The following is a 19,323-nucleotide window of genomic DNA, read 5'->3' as shown; positions in this document are numbered from 1 at the left end:
CCTGTACACCAGGGGAGGGAGTAAACATCTCACCACCTCGGGGCCCAAATACGACGGGGGCGTCCGAGGTGAGGTCACGTGTTGTGCCCCCACCCAACCGCGTGCTACAACAGCCAATAGCAGCCTTCTCACCTTCCTGTCGTTGCCGGGGCCCGTGGTGACGTCATAGTCTCCCTGCGAAGACACGTGGACAAGAGGGTGACAGGGAGGGAGGTTTAGTGAAGTGGGAGAGAGGGCTGGGCAATTTAGAAACAAACGAAACAAGAAACATTTTTGTTTTATTTCACCAGGTAAGGCCCCACTCGGCTACACAGCGATTGCAAATGACAACGCTCAACGAAGGGGCTCATCATCGTGTGGACATTTATAGCAGCAGCCAAATACTCTAAACGTGTGTCGATTCATCACAACACACGGGGAGAACATGCAAACCACAAATATAATCAGTAGGCGTCAAGGTCAAGATCGAACCCACCGTGGCACCGTGCCGGGCGATAGGGGGTTGGGGTTAGAGGCGGCGTGGAACAGCGGCATCGCTTACATCGCCTATCCATAGCCGGAGGTGTATCCCGACCCCGTGGGTGAGAGGGGTTCGTTAAGCCAACACTTTAAAAACTTTCGCTCACACCGATTCAATCGCTCCCCCCGCCCCCTTCTCAAAATCCCCTGCACCCTGCATGCTGTGCATGGCTCGTAGCCTGGTTTCCACGGGTGTCACGGTACGGATCGCGTCTCAGCATTCGTACCCCCCGGGGAACAGAGGGCACGCTGTGTTTTTTCCAAGAGTATGACGCAAAGTCGTCGCTGAGCGTGCGGTCTTAGTGCAGCGGAGTCGCCCCACTCCCGCTACTCAGATAATTACAGCGGTTGCCTACGAACGGTGGTGCAGAACAGCACAGACACAACGCGTTGGCGCTGTAACGCGGCTCTTCCATTCGGAAACACTTTCCACGCGACGCAGAGCGTGCCCCGTTACTACGCAGAGCGTGCCCCGTTACTACACAGAGCGTGCCCCGTTACTACGCAGAGCGTGCCCCGTTACTACGCAGAGCGTGCCCCGTTACTACGCAGAGCGTGCCCCGTTACTACGCAGAGCGTGCCCCGTTACTACGCAGAGCGTGCCCCGTTACTACGCGGGGCGTGCCCCGTTACTACACGGGGCGTGCCCCGTTACTACGCGGGGCGTGCCCCGTTACTACGCAGGGCGTGCCCCGTTACTACGTGGGGCATGCCCCGTTACTATGCGGGGCATGCGGCGTGTTACAACGCTGCTTCTGAGCGGTCGACGACGAGGTACTTTCTTGAGCTGCGCCAAACTCGATCGTTACACTACATATGGATCATTTCTGTCGCTTAGCGTGCCGCTTCTCAGGACCACATCTCCGAGCGCGTTAGACGACGACTTCCTGTCTGTCGTGTTTCTGCATTTGGATGTTCTGGACACATGCTTGTCGGTTGTCAGGCATCGAAGTCCATTCACGTCACAGAGCGTTCCAGAAAACCCGGTAGGCAGCCCTTTCGGCACCAGTGGTATGAGAAATTGGGAACCTTCCCAGTAAAATTGATTTACACGATTTACTTTCTCAGCTTTTTGTTTGTTAGTAGGGGAATGTTCGACCGCCCATCACCAGCGTGCTGCTCAGTGCGGGTTGGTGAAGGGGATGTGGGGGGTGGGAGGGTGCCCAGGATCGGTTCGGATATCACTCGGCACTGACGTTAGCCGTGGCCTGGGGGGTGGGGGGGCAGTGGGGGGGGGGGGGGGGGTGACGGCAGCGGAACTCACATCGTGGAGTGGGTATGCGGCGCTGTATACACCGCTGGCCAGCAGACGCGTGAGACCTGGCGCACACGCGGCAAATGGAAAATGTCTTTAATCGGGGAACAGGGGGTTAGGGTTTCACTCGGAGCGTTTGTCGAGATTCTAGTGTCTCCGTTAGTCGTTGCCGTTGTGAGGAAAGGTGAACAGCCCCTTCGTGAATGGAAGATGAAAAGCACAAGCCGTATAGTAATGCGATGGTGGCTATGCAACCCAAACTTTGGGCCGTATAGTAAACCCCATAGAGACTCATAGAGATACATAGAGACTCATAGAGATACATAGAGACACGTATAGATACATAGAGACACATGGAGATACATAGAGACATGCCACACGAGTGTGATTGTGGCCAGGCAAGCCAACCTATGGCCCACACAGTGTCACCCACTGTGGCCTACGCTCCTTCAACGGAGGATGAAGAGCAAAGCGACACGAACTCTCTCTGTCTCCTGAAGCCCTCTCGTCGTGACGAGCAGCAGCAAACCTCAACAATGTCATTCGGTTACTCCTCGACACATCGCTGCCATTGCACGCAAGGACGTCATTGATCGAGGTGTAACTATATCATCGATGTAGAGGTTTTTGGGTTAGATCGTGTAAATATAAATGTGTCGTTAAACCCGCCACCACCGGACACAACCAATTAGTAAGGTTTGTCACGTGAAACAGAACTTGCCAATTCGTTACTAGTACAGCACACCGGTGCGTTGGAGAGAAAACCCACAACATTTACACAACATTTACACAACATTTACAACATGGGTTTGCTCTCCCAACACACCGGTGTGCTGTACTGGTAACGAATTGGCCACGTTCTGTTTACATGACAAACCTTACTAATTGGCTGTGTCGGGTGGTGACGGGTTTAACAACACATTTATATTTACGCGATATAACCCAAAAAAACCTGTATCATGGATGAAATCGGTCGCGAAAGCCTTCGTGTTAAACTAACACATTCGCAACAGTGTGTCCTTAAAATAAATGCTAAATTTAATGGGCCACGTTTTGAGCCGTGTGCCATGATGAAGGGACATTGACCGAAACGTCGCCGACTTCATATTTGTTTTCTCTATTAAGGCCACGGTGTTGTTATTGACAAGAACTGACTGGTGTTTGAGTCCTATATTGTATGATAGCTTTCTAGCCGCTAGAAGCGGCTACATTCGCTACCACAATGCTAAATAATACATTATATATATACAAATATATAAACTTTATTTTAACACGAGCAACAACACGAATACACACGACTAAAATCATCACTGAGTTCCCTCTCGATATTCTGGGGGTGTAAATTTGGGTGGGTGGGTCGGTGGAGGGGGTGGGGTGGAGCGAATAGCATAACCTTTGAACATCAACTTAACGATGAATAACCAGCGTCAACAAATAAACACAATAGATTATTGAATAAAATCACCACTCTGAATGGAATCGCCCCGCATTATTCAACAGGCGAATCGAGCCCGGAGACGACAAATTCATGCATGACTCGTCGTCTCTCTCAGGCGAGGGCTTCGGAGTGCAGTGGTGACATCATCAAGGGTCCCTTGTGACGTTGATTAAAATGGCCGCAGCCGTGTGCTCACCAATGCTGTGTTTGCCACGCGTCACCACCGCCCGCTTTAGGATTTCTCGAACCTGGGAATAAAAAAACAACCCAAAAACACCACCATTTACTTTTTGGGCTCAGTTCTGAGATCTTAGTGTGCTCTCTGAGTATGGATGTGGTTTTTTATATGATTGTACGTGTGTGTGTGCCTATCCAAGCCTTAATAGGTGCTCGCTAACAGCACTTGCCCCAACAGTCTCTTAAGGCTATACGGGTAATCATTGGTGACGGATTTGTAATCCGGTCCTAGGCCTCCCATAGGTAGACTCAGCCTTAAATGAGTACCCAGTGCGGTGTGTAAACATCGCCACTTGGGAGACAAATACGGCCAGGCATGGTGCTGGCCACCCACCCCGTCGTGTGACGCCTCGACCTTCATAGGTACTTGCAAACAGCGCTTGCCCCAGCAGTCTGTTGAAGGTTATACGGGGGATCTTTGCCTTTGGTTCGTTTAACCAGCAGCAGCAGCATTACCAAACAATGTGTAGTAGCAATGTCAATGCGCGTGTTGCCCACTCACGATCTTGCTTCGTTGTGAACTCGTGAAGTACGTGTCTTTGTCCCGGATATCGAATCTAGGGTTGGATGACGAGGGGACCAGGTTGGGAAGGAGGCGGGGGGTGGGGGCGGGGGGAGAGAGGTGGAGGGAGGAGAATTGGAGGGACCAGTGGGAAGGGGGTACAGGTGAAGGTGCGATGGGGTTGAATGGACAGGGGGGGAGGGGGTCACAGGTCAACATGCACGTGAGCCAGGTGAGGGTGCGTAGTGGAGTGAGAGGCACGTGGTAGGAATCACACAAGCGGGCAGGTGAGTGAATGGTTAGCTTAGGCAGGAGATTAACGGATTCTTCTCCGTATGGATGATGTTGATAGAGACACAACTACAATTTTACATTGAGGTGGTTGATAACGCGAGGGTAAATCGCTGCCGTGATGATGTCTTGGTGAGGTGATTAAATGGGCGTACATGCTCGATGGGTAGTTGTATGGTAAGACTGAAATGGTGATCACAGATGACAAGTGTGATGGTGGTGGTTGCTAGGGACGTACAGGTGTGATGGGGGTGGTCGCTAGGGGCGTACAGGTGTGATGGGGTGGTTGCTAGGGACGTACAGGTGTGATGGGGTGGTTGTTAGGGGAGTACAGGTGTGATGGCAGTGGTTGCTAGGGACGTACAGGTGTGATGGGGTGGTTGCTAGGGGAGTACAGGTGTGATGGCAGTGGTTGCTAGGGGCGTACAGGTGTGGTGGGGTGGTTACTAGGGGCGTACAGGTGTTCCTTGTCGCGTGAGAAGGGTAGAGACAGGTGTTTGATGCGTGCCTCCCTCTCCGACTGCGGCGTGCGCGGCCGCAGCAGGGCGGTGGCGCGGCGCCAGCACGAGCAGGCCTGGCGCGTGTTGCGTCGAACCTCGTACACCTGGGGGCGGGGAGGTGGGGGGCGGGGGGATGGGGGAGTTGAACAGGGAGACACGACCCCACAACCCAACAACGCCACAACTGGGTACACCTCCATCACACCCGCCATCCACACTTTCACGCCGTTTCTCAAACACGTCGTCACTTTACTGACACCGCTACCTGATTTGCGTCGCCTCAACCCGACACTCACGCCGCTGACAGCATCGTCATCGTCGTCTGTCCTTTGCCTCTCAGCCTTCGCCTCCACCACCACCCACCACTACCCGCCCTGTACATCGCTTTCATTGACGTCGTTTCGATATTCAGGAACGCATCCCCCGACGTAAACCGCGGTGTTGCTGTATCCGTTAATGTCAACGAAGCCGCATTGAGGATAGAAGTAAAACATTCAAGGGACGCCCCATTGTCAAAGGATAACACGCGACTATAGCGGAGCAAGAATACTCATGATTAGACATGACATGCAACCATTCTGAACTATTGATATTAAATAGAAACAAATTTTACAGAGGTGGAATAAAATCATCATCATCATCATCTTCAGCCATGATCAGTCCACTGCTGGATGAAGGGCTCCCCTAAGCCATCACCGTCTCTCACCATCGTGCAGAGTAACAATCCGTGTGTGTATGGTGTGTGGTGTGTGTGTGGTGTGTGCTGTGTGGTGTGTGTGTGTGTGTGTGGTGTGTGTGGTGTGTGTGTATGGTGTGTGTGGTGTGTGTGGTGTATGTGGTGTGTGTGGTGTGTGTGTGTGGTGTGTGTGTGTGGTGTGTGGTGTGTGTGTGGTGTGTGTGGTGTGTGTGTGGTGTGTGTGGTGTGTGTGTGGTGTGTGTGTGGTGTGTGGTGTGTGTGGTGTGTGTGGTGTGTGTGGTGTGTGTGTGGTGTGTGTGTGGTGTGTGTGGTGTGTGTGTGGTGTGTGGTGTGTGTGGTGTGTGTGGTGTGTGTGGTGTGTGTGTGGTGTGTGTGTGTGGTGCGTGTGTGTATGGGGTCGCTTCGAGGGGGTCGAACGCGGTGCGAGCGAACGAGATAAACTTAGTGACGGATCATTGCGCCGCAACTCTTTGAAGACAAACTTAGAATCGGCCGTAATTTCCTATGTTGTTCCTCTGTTGAATGTGGAAGGTGTCCCGATTTAGCAAGCCGAGGTCACAACGATGAGCGGAGAAACAGGGGGGGGGGGCGAATGCAAGACTGCCGGATCTATCCCGACTATTTAAAGCCGCGTTACGTGCGGATTGTACAAATCGCGTCACCGCGATTGATCTCGCGCGTGCGAGGGTGGGACGCACGATCCCATGGGGAACGGGCCGAGAGCGACGGAACGTCGTTCGCTGCTTCTCACACCCGAACGCGGTCCTTGCGCGAGGTTTTAAGATGTTGTAAGCGCCTGTTATACGCAGTTGATAAGTGTTCCTCTGTTTAACACGTAGGCTTTCGCGACCAATATTATTCATAATCAACGTTTTTGGGTTTAGATCGCGTTATTTATAAATGTGTCGTAACCCTCCACCACCCGACACGGCCAATCAGTAAAAAAGTGTCACGTTGACAAAAGACAAATAGTTCACTGCTTTAGCCCACCGGTGTGTTGAAGCGTGAAACCACAACATTTACAATTTGAGTACGACGTTTCGCTGGTAATTGCATCCAGCATCATCGGGCAATTCGCCAGAATGGCCGTGTCGGGTGGTGGAGGGTTACGACACATTTATAAATAACGCGATCTAAACCCAAAAACGTTGATTATGAAGTGTTCCTCTCTCTGCTGCGTGTGTTTTTGGTCTCAGTAGGGGAGATAAAAAAACACGGCAATCTCAGCTGCAAGCAACGTTCAAATTCTCGCGTCTGACACGTGCAGCTGAGACGAGGCCATTGTGGATTTAAATGCGGTCCGAGATGGATACGTTGATCCATTGCAAACGCATACATTAGCCTCGTACGTGCGAGTGCTCCAAGTCTTTCTCTCGATCTTATTCCAGAACTCTGCTACCGCTGTTGCTATCGGCACACGACACTGCCACTAAGGGCACGCGTTACGTCTATCCGTAAACCCTCCTCCTTCATTACACGGTATCGTGCCATCATCATAGTCGCAGGATACTGCGCCACGTGTGGCAGCGCCTCGCCCCGGCAGCCCTTGACGTCACAGCACAAGGGCCTAAGGGGGCGTCGCGATTGGTTGGTTTGTTCGGTCGTTCGTTCGATCGATCGTTCGATGGCACGTGGCACCTTCTTTGTCGGCATCTTGAGCTTCAGCAGCTCGGCCTCGCGCGTGAGCACGTGCCACGGTGCGTGCAGCCGCACGTAGACCGTGCCTCCGTGCCGCCTTGCCTGCCGGCGGGGGGTGGGGTGGGAGGGGGGTGAGGCGGGAGGGGTGGAGATGGGAGAGACGAGGCGACAAACAGCGATAATAATTCGTATGGAGAGGGGAGGGAGTGGAGGGAGAGACGCGGAGTCTGCTGCTGCTGCTGGTGTTGCAGGTGTACGGTTCTGAAGGTTAACTCTCGCACACATGGGACGCATTACGCGTTAGGCCACTGCAATGATAATGAGATGCATTAACAAGGTGAGCATCGCATGCACGCCTCCACGTGAACCATGCACGTGACGCTCACCCCCTGACGCGCCTCCACGTGAACCACGCACGTGACGCTCACCCCCTGACGCGCCTCCACGTGAACCACGCACGTGACGCTCACCCCCTGACGCGCCTCCACGTGAACCACACACGTGACGCTCACCCCTGACGCGCCGCCACGTGAACCACGCACGTGACGCTCACCCCCTGACGCGCCTCCACGTGAACCACACACGTGACGCTCACCCCCTGACGCGCCTCCACGTGAACCACACACGTGACGCTCACCCCCTGACGCGCCTCCACGTGAACCACACACGTGACGCTCACCCCCTGACGCGCCTCCACGTGGACCACGTGACGCTCACCCCCTGACGCGCCTCCACGTGAACCACGCACGTGACGCTCACCCCCTGACGCGCCTCCACGTGAACCACGCACGTGACGCTCACCCCCTGACGCGCCTCCACGTGAACCACGCACGTGACGCTCACCCCCTGACGCGCCTCCACGTGAACCACACACGTGACGCTCACCCCTGACGCGCCGCCACGTGAACCACGCACGTGACGCTCACCCCCTGACGCGCCTCCACGTGAACCACGTGACGCTCACCCCCTGACGCGCCTCCACGTGAACCACACACGTGACGCTCACCCCCTGACGCGCCTCCACGTGAACCACACACGTGACGCTCACCCCCTGATGCGCCTCCACGTGAACCACGCACGTGATGCTCACCCCCTGACGCGCCTCCACGTGAACCACGCGCGTGACGCTCACCCCCTGACGCGCCTCCACGTGAACCACGCACGTGATGCTCACCCCCTGACGCGCCTCCACGTGAACCACGCACGTGATGCTCACCCCCTGACGCGCCTCCACGTGAACCACGCGCGTGACGCTCACCCCCTGACGCGCCTCCACGTGAACCACGCACGTGACGCTCACCCCCTGACGCGCCTCCACGTGAACCATGCACGTGACGCTCACCCCCTGACGCGCCTCCACGTGAACCACGTGACGCTCACCCCCCTGACGCGCCTCCACATGAACCACACACGTGACGCTCACCCCCTGACGCGCCTCCACGTGAACCACACACGTGACGCTCACCCCCCTGACGCGCCTCCACGTGAACCACGTGACGCTCACCCTCTGACGTGCCTCCACGTGAACCACGCATGTGACGCTCACCCCCTGACGCGCCTCCACGTGAACCACGCACGTGATGCTCATCCCCTGACGCGCCTCCACGTGAACCACGTGACGCTCACCCCCTGACGCGCCTCCACGTGAACCCCGCACGTGACGCTCACCCCCTGACGCGCCTCCACGTGAACCACGCACGTGATGCTCACCCCTTGACGCGCCTCCACGTGAACCACGCACGTGATGCTCACCCCCTGACGCGCCTCCACGTGAACCACGCGCGTGACGCTCACCCCGACGCGCCTCCACGTGAACCACGCACGTGACGCTCACCCCCTGACGTGCCTCCACGTGAACCACGTGACGCTCACCCCCTGACGCGCCTCCACGTGAACCATGCACGTGACGCTCACCTCGTCATCGCGCTCCAGCTCGAGTCCAGCCTCCAAGAGCCGCGCCTCGAACTCGTCCCTCCGGGCGCGCTTCTCCTCGTCGTGGACCTCAGCCAGCGGGACGTAGCTGCGGGCACCCCGAGGAAGTGGGGAGGGGGGAGGGGTCGGGGCGAGCACGTGGAGGCACCAATGAAGAACGTGGCTATGGACGAGGTCTGGACGTGAATTGAAGATGGAAACTGAGACAGCGATAGGAATTGAGACACGGTAATTCAAATGTTGATGACCATGACGACGACGACGATGATGATGATATCACGTCTGACAATAAAGATAAGGCGAAGGAGTTGGAAAGATGACTGGTGGCCCCAGAAGTCAGAGCGCTGCCCTGGTACCGCTGGGATTCTGGTTTCAAATCGAGGCAGTCACGCAAACAAACAAAAACGCACCATTACAGGAAATGTGTTTCTGTTACTTAGTTTGGCTAAATTCCAGCTCTGAAGATTGCACTTTAGGTTGACTATCATATGAAGAACATTATTCTCTTAGGTCCGACCATGTCCATCCATTGCTCGCCGAGCTGCATTGGCTTCCGGTTGCTGAACGAACACATTGTTGTAAGGTCGCGCTCATCACACACAAAGTGCTTGCCACAAATGAACCCTGCGCATCTCATCAAGGAGAAAAAACCATCACGCTAGCCGCCGAACAAAGACAGGCAATGCATCGCGCGCTTTCAAATGCGCTTCTGTGGCCGTCTGGAACGCTCTTCCTTCCGATATTAGGAAGCTACTGCAGCTGTGCACTTTTAAATTATCATCTAGATTGACAAACTAATTTCTTCAGAGCTGCTCTTTGTGTTTAGTTTGTTGTCTTTTCCCCCGCACCTCCGATTAGCACGCTACGCACGGTGCGACATGCGTCCCACGTGCACATGGCAACCAGAGGCGCGAGCCTATTCATAGGACTGACGTCCAATGTTGACTTTCCACAGGGCATTGACGGTACTAAATGTATCGATCCTCGAGGGAGGATGGGCCGAGTCAGCCCCCCCCCACCTCCCCCCTCCCGAATTGGAATTTGAACTCACGACCTCCGATTGCGAAACGCAGCACCGCTCCTTGCCGCATGCCGCCGCTCGTTGATTAATTAATCAATCAATTAATTAAGCAATGTATTAATCAATTAATGCCTTCATGAATCAATTAATGAATTTATTGATTGGCCAATTAATCAACGAATAAACACATCTATTTTTACATTAAATAATTAATTGATTAGTTAATTCACAACCCGAGGTCAATCCCTGAGTGACAGCACCCGGGGAGGTTGGGTGCAGGAGATGCGCAACTCCGGGAAGGAGGAGGGAGGTCGTGCGGCGCCGCTATCTTCAGGTGCCTCCAGCTTCAACCGCAGCTCCCGCATTGCTGCGAGTGCCTTCCGCAACAGCTTCTCTCCGGCGAGCATGGAGCGGAGCCCCGCAGTGCCGCTGATCTTGGCCGCGGTCTTCCACTTGGAGTGACGGTTGTGGCTCTTCACGAGGTCGAGAGCCAGGTCGAGGGTGCAGTTGAAATCTCCCGCAATGACCGTGAGCACGTCGTCCGCATCGTCTGCCTCCAGGGTGTCCCGCAGCGTGCCGGAGAAGAAGAACTTCCTCTCGCAGGTCCTGCTCGGTGCGTACAAGTTGAAGCACCGCAGCCTCGTGTTGTTGAACACAAATTCCACCGAAATCAAATGTCCTTTCACGATATCTTTAAAGACCACGCTCTCTGAAAGAAACTTTGGACCAAACACGATCGCGACTCCAGCGAGGTTGTCTTCACCATGGCTGAAGAAGGACTGGCTGCCCATGAGGTGCTGACGTTAGGCCTGCAGAGTGGCGTCAAGGTACGTTTCTTGCAGGAAAGGTACGTCTGCCTTTTGGTCGTTGAGGAAGCAACAGATGCGGTGCCACCTCTTGTCACTGCGAGCAACATTGCAATTTAGACTTGCTATCTTGACACCCGAAGCCATGGCATTAGGTGTTGGCAGTGGCTGCAGGGGATCACTTTGGAAGGGAAGAGCTCTTCCTCTTTACTTTTTGCACCAACGCTTTCAGTCGGTAGCATTCCTGCGGGCTGAATGTAAACTTTTGCGGTTCGCGATATATTTTCTGTGCGGCTTTCAAGAAGACCAGCACATCGGGGAAAAAAGCCTCGACGCTGACCCCACGCTTCCTGTAGGTGGATTGGAGGAAGTGGAGGTTCTCGTCGGGTGCGTCTCCACGAGGCGCGCCGCTGAACTCTCCTCGGTCATGAAAATAACCACGCCGCGGTTCTGTCGCTGGGCAATGAGGATGCCTGCCAGGCCGACGCGCTCGACCACCGCGGCAATGACGACCTCGATGGCGGTCTCGGGTGGAGGAAATGAAATGACTGCACCGCCGAGAGAGAGACTCGACCTTGTCGTACTCTGCCATGATGAACAGCAGCAGTACAACACGAGTGATAAGAAAAAGGTGACAAAGAATGTTATTCACAAGAGAGAATAAGAAGAGAGATAGATGAATAAGACAGCAAGAGAAAAACGGAGTGCTGTGAGGGAAGGAGTGCATCAGAGAGAGGGAGAGGCTCCAGGCTGTTAAACCAAGCAGACCTGGGGCGTGGCGGTGGTGGTGTTGTGTGCTGTTGAGGCGAAGGAAAACCACCAAAAAAGCAGAAAATAGGCAGCACCACGTGAAGTAACAATACTCACAGTTAAGGGGAGAAGGTTATTTGATACAAAAATATTTAATAAATGAAGAAAACCGAGAAAATGACCACCAAAGGTGAGTTAACTCTTTCTCAGGCAAGGGTCAGGATGGAGAAAAACCCAGGCCCGTGTGCACAGAGATCGGAAAGCAGGAGGTCCTGCAGGACACACCCTCTCCCCAGCATGCACAGAGAGAGAGACGCACAGAGCTAGACAGACGTTCTCACCCAACGTCGGACGCAGCCTCCAGGTCCACCATGTCATCACTCCCGTCCCGCGAGGTCGCGTCTCCCCCCACACCGCCCCCCGGGAGCGGCTCCTTGTCCCTCCGCCAGTCCTGGTCGGAGCCCACCTCGGGGGGCGACCATGGCGAAGAGGCGGAGGCAGTGGAGGAGGAGGCGGCGGCGGTGGCGGCGGTGAAAAACGACGAGGTGGTGACGACTCCCGGCGGTGGCTGCTGCTGCGTCGTCGTCATCGTGGTCGTCGAAGCGGAGGGGAGCAGAGCCCCCTCGGCCACGGGCTGCAGGGCGAGCCCCGGCGGGAGGCGCCTCTCGGGCCCCAGTTGGAGCACCGAGGAGGAGACGGAGGAGGGTGGCGCGAGGCGGCGCGAGGCGGCGCGGCGCACGGAGGAGGAGAAGCGAGCGGCGCCGACGCCGTCGGGTCCGCGGCGCGGCGCTCCGAAGGCGAGGGCGAAGTCCACGCGGCGGGCGCCATCCCTGAAGAAGCCGTCACGGCGGGGAGCCGCGGCGGCAGTGCTGGCGGAGTGCGCGGCGCACGACCCCTCCTGCAGGGTGCACGCAGCGCAGGCCAGGGCGCGGTGGTGAAGGTGGAGGGGGTGGGGGTGGAGGTGGTAATGGAGGTGTCAGTGGTGATGGTGGTGGTGGAGGTAGTTGTGGAGGTGGTGATGGAGATGGTGGGGGTGGTGATGGAGGTGTCGGTGGTGGAGGTGGTGGTGGATGTAGTTGTGGAGGTGGTAATGGAGATGGTAGTGGTGGAGGTGGTGGAGGTGGTGGTGGTGGAGGTAGTTGTGGAGGTGGTGATGGAGATGGTGGAGGTGGTGATGGAGGTGTCGGTGGTGGAGGTGGTGGTGGATGTAGTTGTGGAGGTGGTAATGGAGATGGTAGTGGTGGAGGTGGTGGAGGTAGTTGTGGAGGTGGTGATGGAGGTGTCGGTGGTGGAGGTGGTGGTGGAGGTAGTTATGGAGGTGGTGATGGAGATGGTAGTGATGGAGGTGTTGGTGGTGGAGGTAGTTGTGGAGGTGGTGGTGGTGGAGGTAGTTGTGGAGGTGGTGATGGAGATGGTAGTGGTGGAGATGGAGGTGTCGATGGTGGTGGAGGTGGTGGTGGAGGTAGTTGTGGAGGTGGTGATGGAGATGGTGGAGGTGGTGATGGAGGTTTCGGTGGTGGCGGTGGTGGAGGTAGTTGTGGAAGTGGTTATAGAAATGGTGGAGGTGGTGATGGAGGTGTCGGTGGTGGTGGTGGTGGAGGTAGTTGTGGAGGTGGTGATGGAGATGGTGGTGAAGGTGGTGGTGGTGGAGGTAGTTGTGGAGGTGGTGATGGAGATGGTGGTGGAGGTGGTGGTGGTGGTGGTGGAGGTAGTTGTGGAGGTGGTGATGGAGATGGTAGTGGTGGAGGTGGTGGTGGTGGAGGTAGTTGTGGAGGTGGTGATGGAGATGGTAGTGGTGGAGATGGAGGTGTCGATGGTGGTGGAGGTAGTTGTGGAGGTGGTGATGGAGATGGTGGAGGTGGTGATGGAGGTGTCGGTGGTGGAGGTAGTTGTGAAGATGGTGATGGAGATGGTGGTGGAGGTGGTGGTGGAGGTAGTTGTGGAGGTGGTGATGGAGATGGTGGTGTTGGTGGTGGAGGTAGTTGTGGAGGTGGTGATGGAGATGGTAGTGGTGGAGGTGGTGGTGGTGGAGGTAGTTGTCGAGGTGGTGATGGAGATGGTAGTGGTGGAGGTGGTGGTGGTGGAGGTAGTTGTGGAGGTAGTGATGGAGATGGTGGAGGTGATGAAGGTGGCGGTGATGGTGGTGACCGCAGTGCAGTGTCAGTGAAGTGAAGTGACGGGGAGTTGTGTGTGTGTGGGGAGTTGTGTGTGTGTGGGGAATTGTGTGTGTGTGTGGGGAGTTGTGTGTGTGTGGGGAGTTGTGTGTGTGTGTGTGGGGAGTTGTGTGTGTGTTTTCTCACAGTGTTGTAGTTATCGCCGTGTTCTCACAGTGTTGAGATTACGTTTTTTTCACTGAAGTATTACTTGGGCCCGTTACGCCACGTGTCGTCGCGTCGCGCGATCGACTCGTCAACGTGAGCTAGCCCGGCTGTAGAATTGAGATGGTTTTAAAGCACAACAACGTGACTGAGATGGCGATGATGCTGATCGATCTCATATTCTCCCAGCACGTGTGTTCCACTTGCTTCACGGAGGCTCTAAAGTGATGGAGTGTGCTCGAGTATGAACCCTAGCCGAGAGCTGACACTTGCTACCGCATGGAGCAGCGCTTCTTCACCTTCACTGCAGCCTTGGACCCCTTTGGTTCTCAATCTTAACAGAAAATGACGTGAATAGAGACGTTGGGTTTGATGAAACAAATAAAGTTGTGCCTAACGTGCCGGTGCTTGATTTGTGTTGTCGACGATTTACCTTCTAGAAACAGAGACCTGCCCATGCCTCGCACCCCCACAAAGGGCGTCTGGCACTCCCAGGGGGCAGCGTGCACCCAGGTTAAGAAGAAGGAGAATAACCAGAGGAGTTGGAGAAGACATCCATCGTCGAGGGGATGAGTTCGACATCGTCGAGGGGCAGGAGCAGCCCACGAGTCGGGCGGCACGGGGGACCGAGCTCGTCAACTCGGGGGCACAAAGCACGGGGCGCTGTTGGCTGAGCGCCGAGTCTGACGTGCCAGCAGGATTACGTCACGTGACTTGTCATCCTATATACAATATACTATATTGTATACTATATTGTGTACACGAGGTTTGCTGGCTGACTGGCTGACTGGCTCGCGGGCGGACAAGTGAGCGACAGTGACATCACAGCGCACAACTGCGCTCATATGTACCGCACTCATTATGAATTGGCCGATACCACCGTCATGTGCAGAGGACCGCGAATCTTGGGCAATTGTTTTGTAGCGCCGGCTCTGAGTGGTGGCTGCTGCCGTTCCCGCTCGACTGTGCATCCATCCTCATCTGAGTCGTCCTCTCTCTCTCTACCAACACACACCTACTACTCACATACACCTACTACTCACACACTACACACACACCTACTACACACACAAACCTACTACACACACTTACTACACACACACACCTACTACTCACACACACCTACTACTCACACAAACACCTACTACACACACTCACCTACTACTCACACACACCTACTACTCACACACACACACACCTACTACTCACACACACCTACTACCCACACACACCTACTACTCACACACACACACACCTACTACTCACATACACCTACTACTCACACATTACACACACACCTACTACACACACAAACCTACTACACACACTTACTACACACACACACCTACTACTCACACACACCTACTACTCACACACACCTACCACTTACACACCTACTACTCACATACACCTACTACTCACACACTACACACACACCTACTACACACACAAACCTACTACACACACTTACTACACACACACACACCTACTACTCACACAAACACCTACTACACACACTCACCTACTACTCACACACACCTACTACTCACACACACCTACTACACACACACACCTACTACTCACACACACCTACTACACACACACACACACCTACTACACACACACCTACTACTCACACACACACCTACTACTCACACACACACCTACTACTCACACACAAACCTACTACTACACACACACCTACTACTCACACACACACCTACTACTCACACACACACCTACTACTCACACACACCTACTACACACACACACCTACTACACACACACCTACTACTCATACACACCTACTACTCACACACACCTACTACACACACACACACCTACTACTCATACACACCTACTACTCACACACACCTACTACACACACACACCTACTACACACACACCTACTTCACACACACACCTACTACACACACACACACCTACTACACACACACCTACTACTCACACACACCTACTACACACACACACCTACTACACACACACCTACTACACACACACCTACTACTCATACACACCTACTACTCACACACACCTACTACACACACACCTACTTCACACACACACCTACTACACACACACACACCTACTACACACACACACACCTACTACACATACACACCTACTACTCACACACACACACCTACTGCTTACACACACCTACACACACACACACCTACTACTACACACACACCTACTACTCACACAAACACCTACTACACACACACACCTACTACACACACCCACACCTACTACACACACCTACACACACACACACCTACTACTACACACACACCTACTACTCACACAAACACCTACTACACACACACACACCTACTACACACACCCACACCTACTACACACACACCTACTACTACACACACACACCTACTACACACACAAACCTACTACTACACACACACCTACTACTCACACACACACCTACTACTCACACACACACCTACTACCCACACACACCTACTACTCACACACACCTACTACTCACACACACACCTACTACTCACACACACACCTACTACTCACACACAAACCTACTACTCACACACACACCTACTACTCACACACACACCTACTACTCACACACACACCTACTACTCACACACACACCTACTACTCACACACACACCTACTACTCACACACACCTACTACTCACACACACACCTACTACTCACACACACACCTACTACCCACACACACCTACTACTCACACACACCTACTACTCACACACACACCTACTACTCACACACACACCTACTACTCACACACACACCTACTACTCACACACACACCTACTACTCACACACACACCTACTACTCACACACACACCTACTACACACACACACCTACTACACACACAAACCTACTACACACACACCTACTACACACACACACCTACTACACACACACACCTACTACTCACACACACCTACTACTCACACACCTACTACTCACACACCTACTACTCACACACACCTACTACACACACACACACCTACTACTCACACACACCTACTACTACACCACACCAGCTATTTGACGTCTGTACATCGCTACGTGATGCTAAGCCGCTTCGCCTAGCCATCACGTTTTGATGGCCAGGTCGCTTCTGAAGCGAGCCCTGGAGCTCAATAGGCTTCACCTGTAAAATAAGAACCTGCTACACCCACCACCACCATCATCATAATCAAAGTCGTCGTCGTGCATTTAGCCGTGAGCGGAGAGAGCGGTGGTACAGTGGTTAGCTCACTGTGCTGTGAACTCTGCTCACCGAAAAAAACAACGACTGAACACGACGTTTCTGGCAATGGCCTTTCTTCGTAGCACATCGCCAATGTCGCTGATGATTATACATTGGCGTATTGTTATTGTTTTACCTTTTAAGGCCACGGCTTTATTGACGAATGCGTTGAGATGTTTTGATTGTTATTGCTGATTGTGCTCGTGCGCCACTGTCAGCGCAGCAGCAGCAGCATCGCCAAATGATCTGCGGACCGAGTTCAATTCCCGGTCGTGGCTAACGACATCTGCGAGCGATCGATCATCGGGAGCACTCTCGGCCTCCCTTCACCAAACAAACAAAACGACTTGAAACATGAGTGTGGCGGCCTTCATCCAGCAGTGGATTGCGTCTCACGGCTCGTTTTCAGCAGCGTCCTGCAACTGTGATACCTGACCCAGGCATCCGTTTGGGGGTGACGACATTTCGCATTGTGGTGTTGCTGCGTAGAATTCACCGCGAATTCGGCTGCACGGCTCGCAATCGAAAGGTGGCGAGTTTCAATCGCCACCATCTGCACGTTCACTCAGCCCATCATCCCTCCAGCGGCGACAAAAAGCAGCGCCGCTTCGTGGGATATCCACAGTGTGTCGTGCGCTGCACAACGACTCCGACATCGGGATGCGGAATTTCCACCGTCGGCTTACCGCTGCGATCGGCAAGCCGGGGGCCATTCACTGCTCGGTAAAAAAAATCGCAAAAAAATACGAACAAATCCCATCACACTATGAGAACTCCTTTACCAGTGGCAAAATATAGTAATAGTTTTTTTTTTCAAAATCCAATCACCTTTTTGACTTCAAACACATTTTAAAAATATCTAGCGGTGAGAGGTAAACGCGAGTGGCTGCAGAAACCCACACGCAGAGGAGGGGGGACGCGGAACGCGACCTCCGCATCGCAGTCACACGCACGCACACACACGCACGCACACACGCACACACACGCACACACACGCACGCACACACACACACACGCACACACACGCACGGACGTCTCGGCTGACCTGGCAGTGCCAACAGGCGGGCGGATCGCCCCCCGTCTCCGACGTGGCCGCCGTGGGAACTCCGCCACCGGCGAATCCGATCCGCACCGACTTCGTGCGGGCGGGGCCCGGCGCGCGGACCGACCCGGCTCGGACCGACTTGCTGCGGGTCGACACCCGGGGCGCACGCTGCGACATGGCTCACGGACCACGGCTCACGGACCACGACTCACAGACCACGAATTCACGGCTCACGGCGGCGGTGCCGGCGCGCACGGGGGCGGCGCGGCACCGCGGAGGTTCGACGCCCTCGGCCACGGTGTCCCCGTGGCGTTCCCTTCCACGGCGCAAACTCTCTCGCTCGCTCTCACTGGCTCGCTCTCGCTGGCTGGCTCTCGCTCTTCCACATCCCCCCCCACCTCATCACCCCGCACAGGACGGACCCCCACCCCCCCACCACCACCAACCATCAAGCAGCTACCCACGCTGCTGATCCCCGCAGCACCCCCCTCGCTATAAAAGGGGTTGCCCCATCGGCCCCGGCCAACGGAGACCCTCGCCCCCCCTGCCCAGCCCCGTGGCGGCGGCCACTGTCCAACTGGCGGCCCCAACGCCACCGCCCGCAGCCCCCCCGCCCCTCGCCGCCGCCCCCCCCCCCCCCGCTCTCTCCATGCTGCCGCTCTCGTGGCCCTGCCGCGTATCTTTAGCCGCTACGCTGCAGCGCGAGACATAATCCCCGCAGCCGTAATCCCTGCAGCTCCACCCGAGTTATACACACAAGTACTCACCACTCCACCCGAGTTATACACACAAGTACTCACCACTCCACCCGAGTTATACACACAAGTACTCACCGCTCCACCCGAGTTATACACACAAGTACTCACCACTCCACCCGAGTTATACACACAAGTACTCACCGCTCCACCCGAGTTATACACACAAGTACTCACCGCTCCACCCGAGTTATACACACAAGTACTCACCACTCCACCCGAGTAATACACACAAGTACTCACCGCTCCACCCGAGTTATACACACAAGTACTCACCGCTCCACCCGAGTTATACACACAAGTACTCACCACTCCACCCGAGTTATACACACAAGT

General features: G+C 54.8%; 1 protein-coding gene across 1 annotated transcript in view; it reads right to left on the bottom strand.

Annotated features, from left to right (window-relative positions):
• The window catches only part of LOC144727884 (anoctamin-1-like), a 58,946-nt gene extending 40,537 nt beyond the window's left edge, over nt 1-18,409 (bottom strand). Inside the window, exons 1-11 of the mRNA XM_078607021.1 lie at nt 18,233-18,409; nt 11,928-12,484; nt 10,322-10,636; nt 8,950-9,097; nt 8,126-8,461; nt 7,078-7,179; nt 4,701-4,846; nt 3,952-4,006; nt 3,409-3,460; nt 1,784-1,839; nt 133-174 (exon numbers count right to left, since the gene is read on the bottom strand). Of these exons, the coding sequence (XP_078463147.1) occupies nt 133-174; nt 1,784-1,839; nt 3,409-3,460; nt 3,952-4,006; nt 4,701-4,846; nt 7,078-7,179; nt 8,126-8,461; nt 8,950-9,097; nt 10,322-10,636; nt 11,928-12,484; nt 18,233-18,409 (1,986 nt within the window). The remainder of the gene's footprint in view (nt 1-132; nt 175-1,783; nt 1,840-3,408; nt 3,461-3,951; nt 4,007-4,700; nt 4,847-7,077; nt 7,180-8,125; nt 8,462-8,949; nt 9,098-10,321; nt 10,637-11,927; nt 12,485-18,232) is intronic.
• Nucleotides 18,410-19,323: the final 914 nt, after the last annotated feature.

This window comes from Lampetra planeri, chromosome 27 (assembly GCF_965212315.1).
Source record: "Lampetra planeri chromosome 27, kcLamPlan1.2.h2, whole genome shotgun sequence".
NCBI lineage: Eukaryota > Metazoa > Chordata > Hyperoartia > Petromyzontiformes > Petromyzontidae > Lampetra > Lampetra planeri.
The sequence above is the reverse complement of the archived record's forward strand: the minus strand, read 5'-3'. Positions and strand labels throughout refer to the sequence as shown.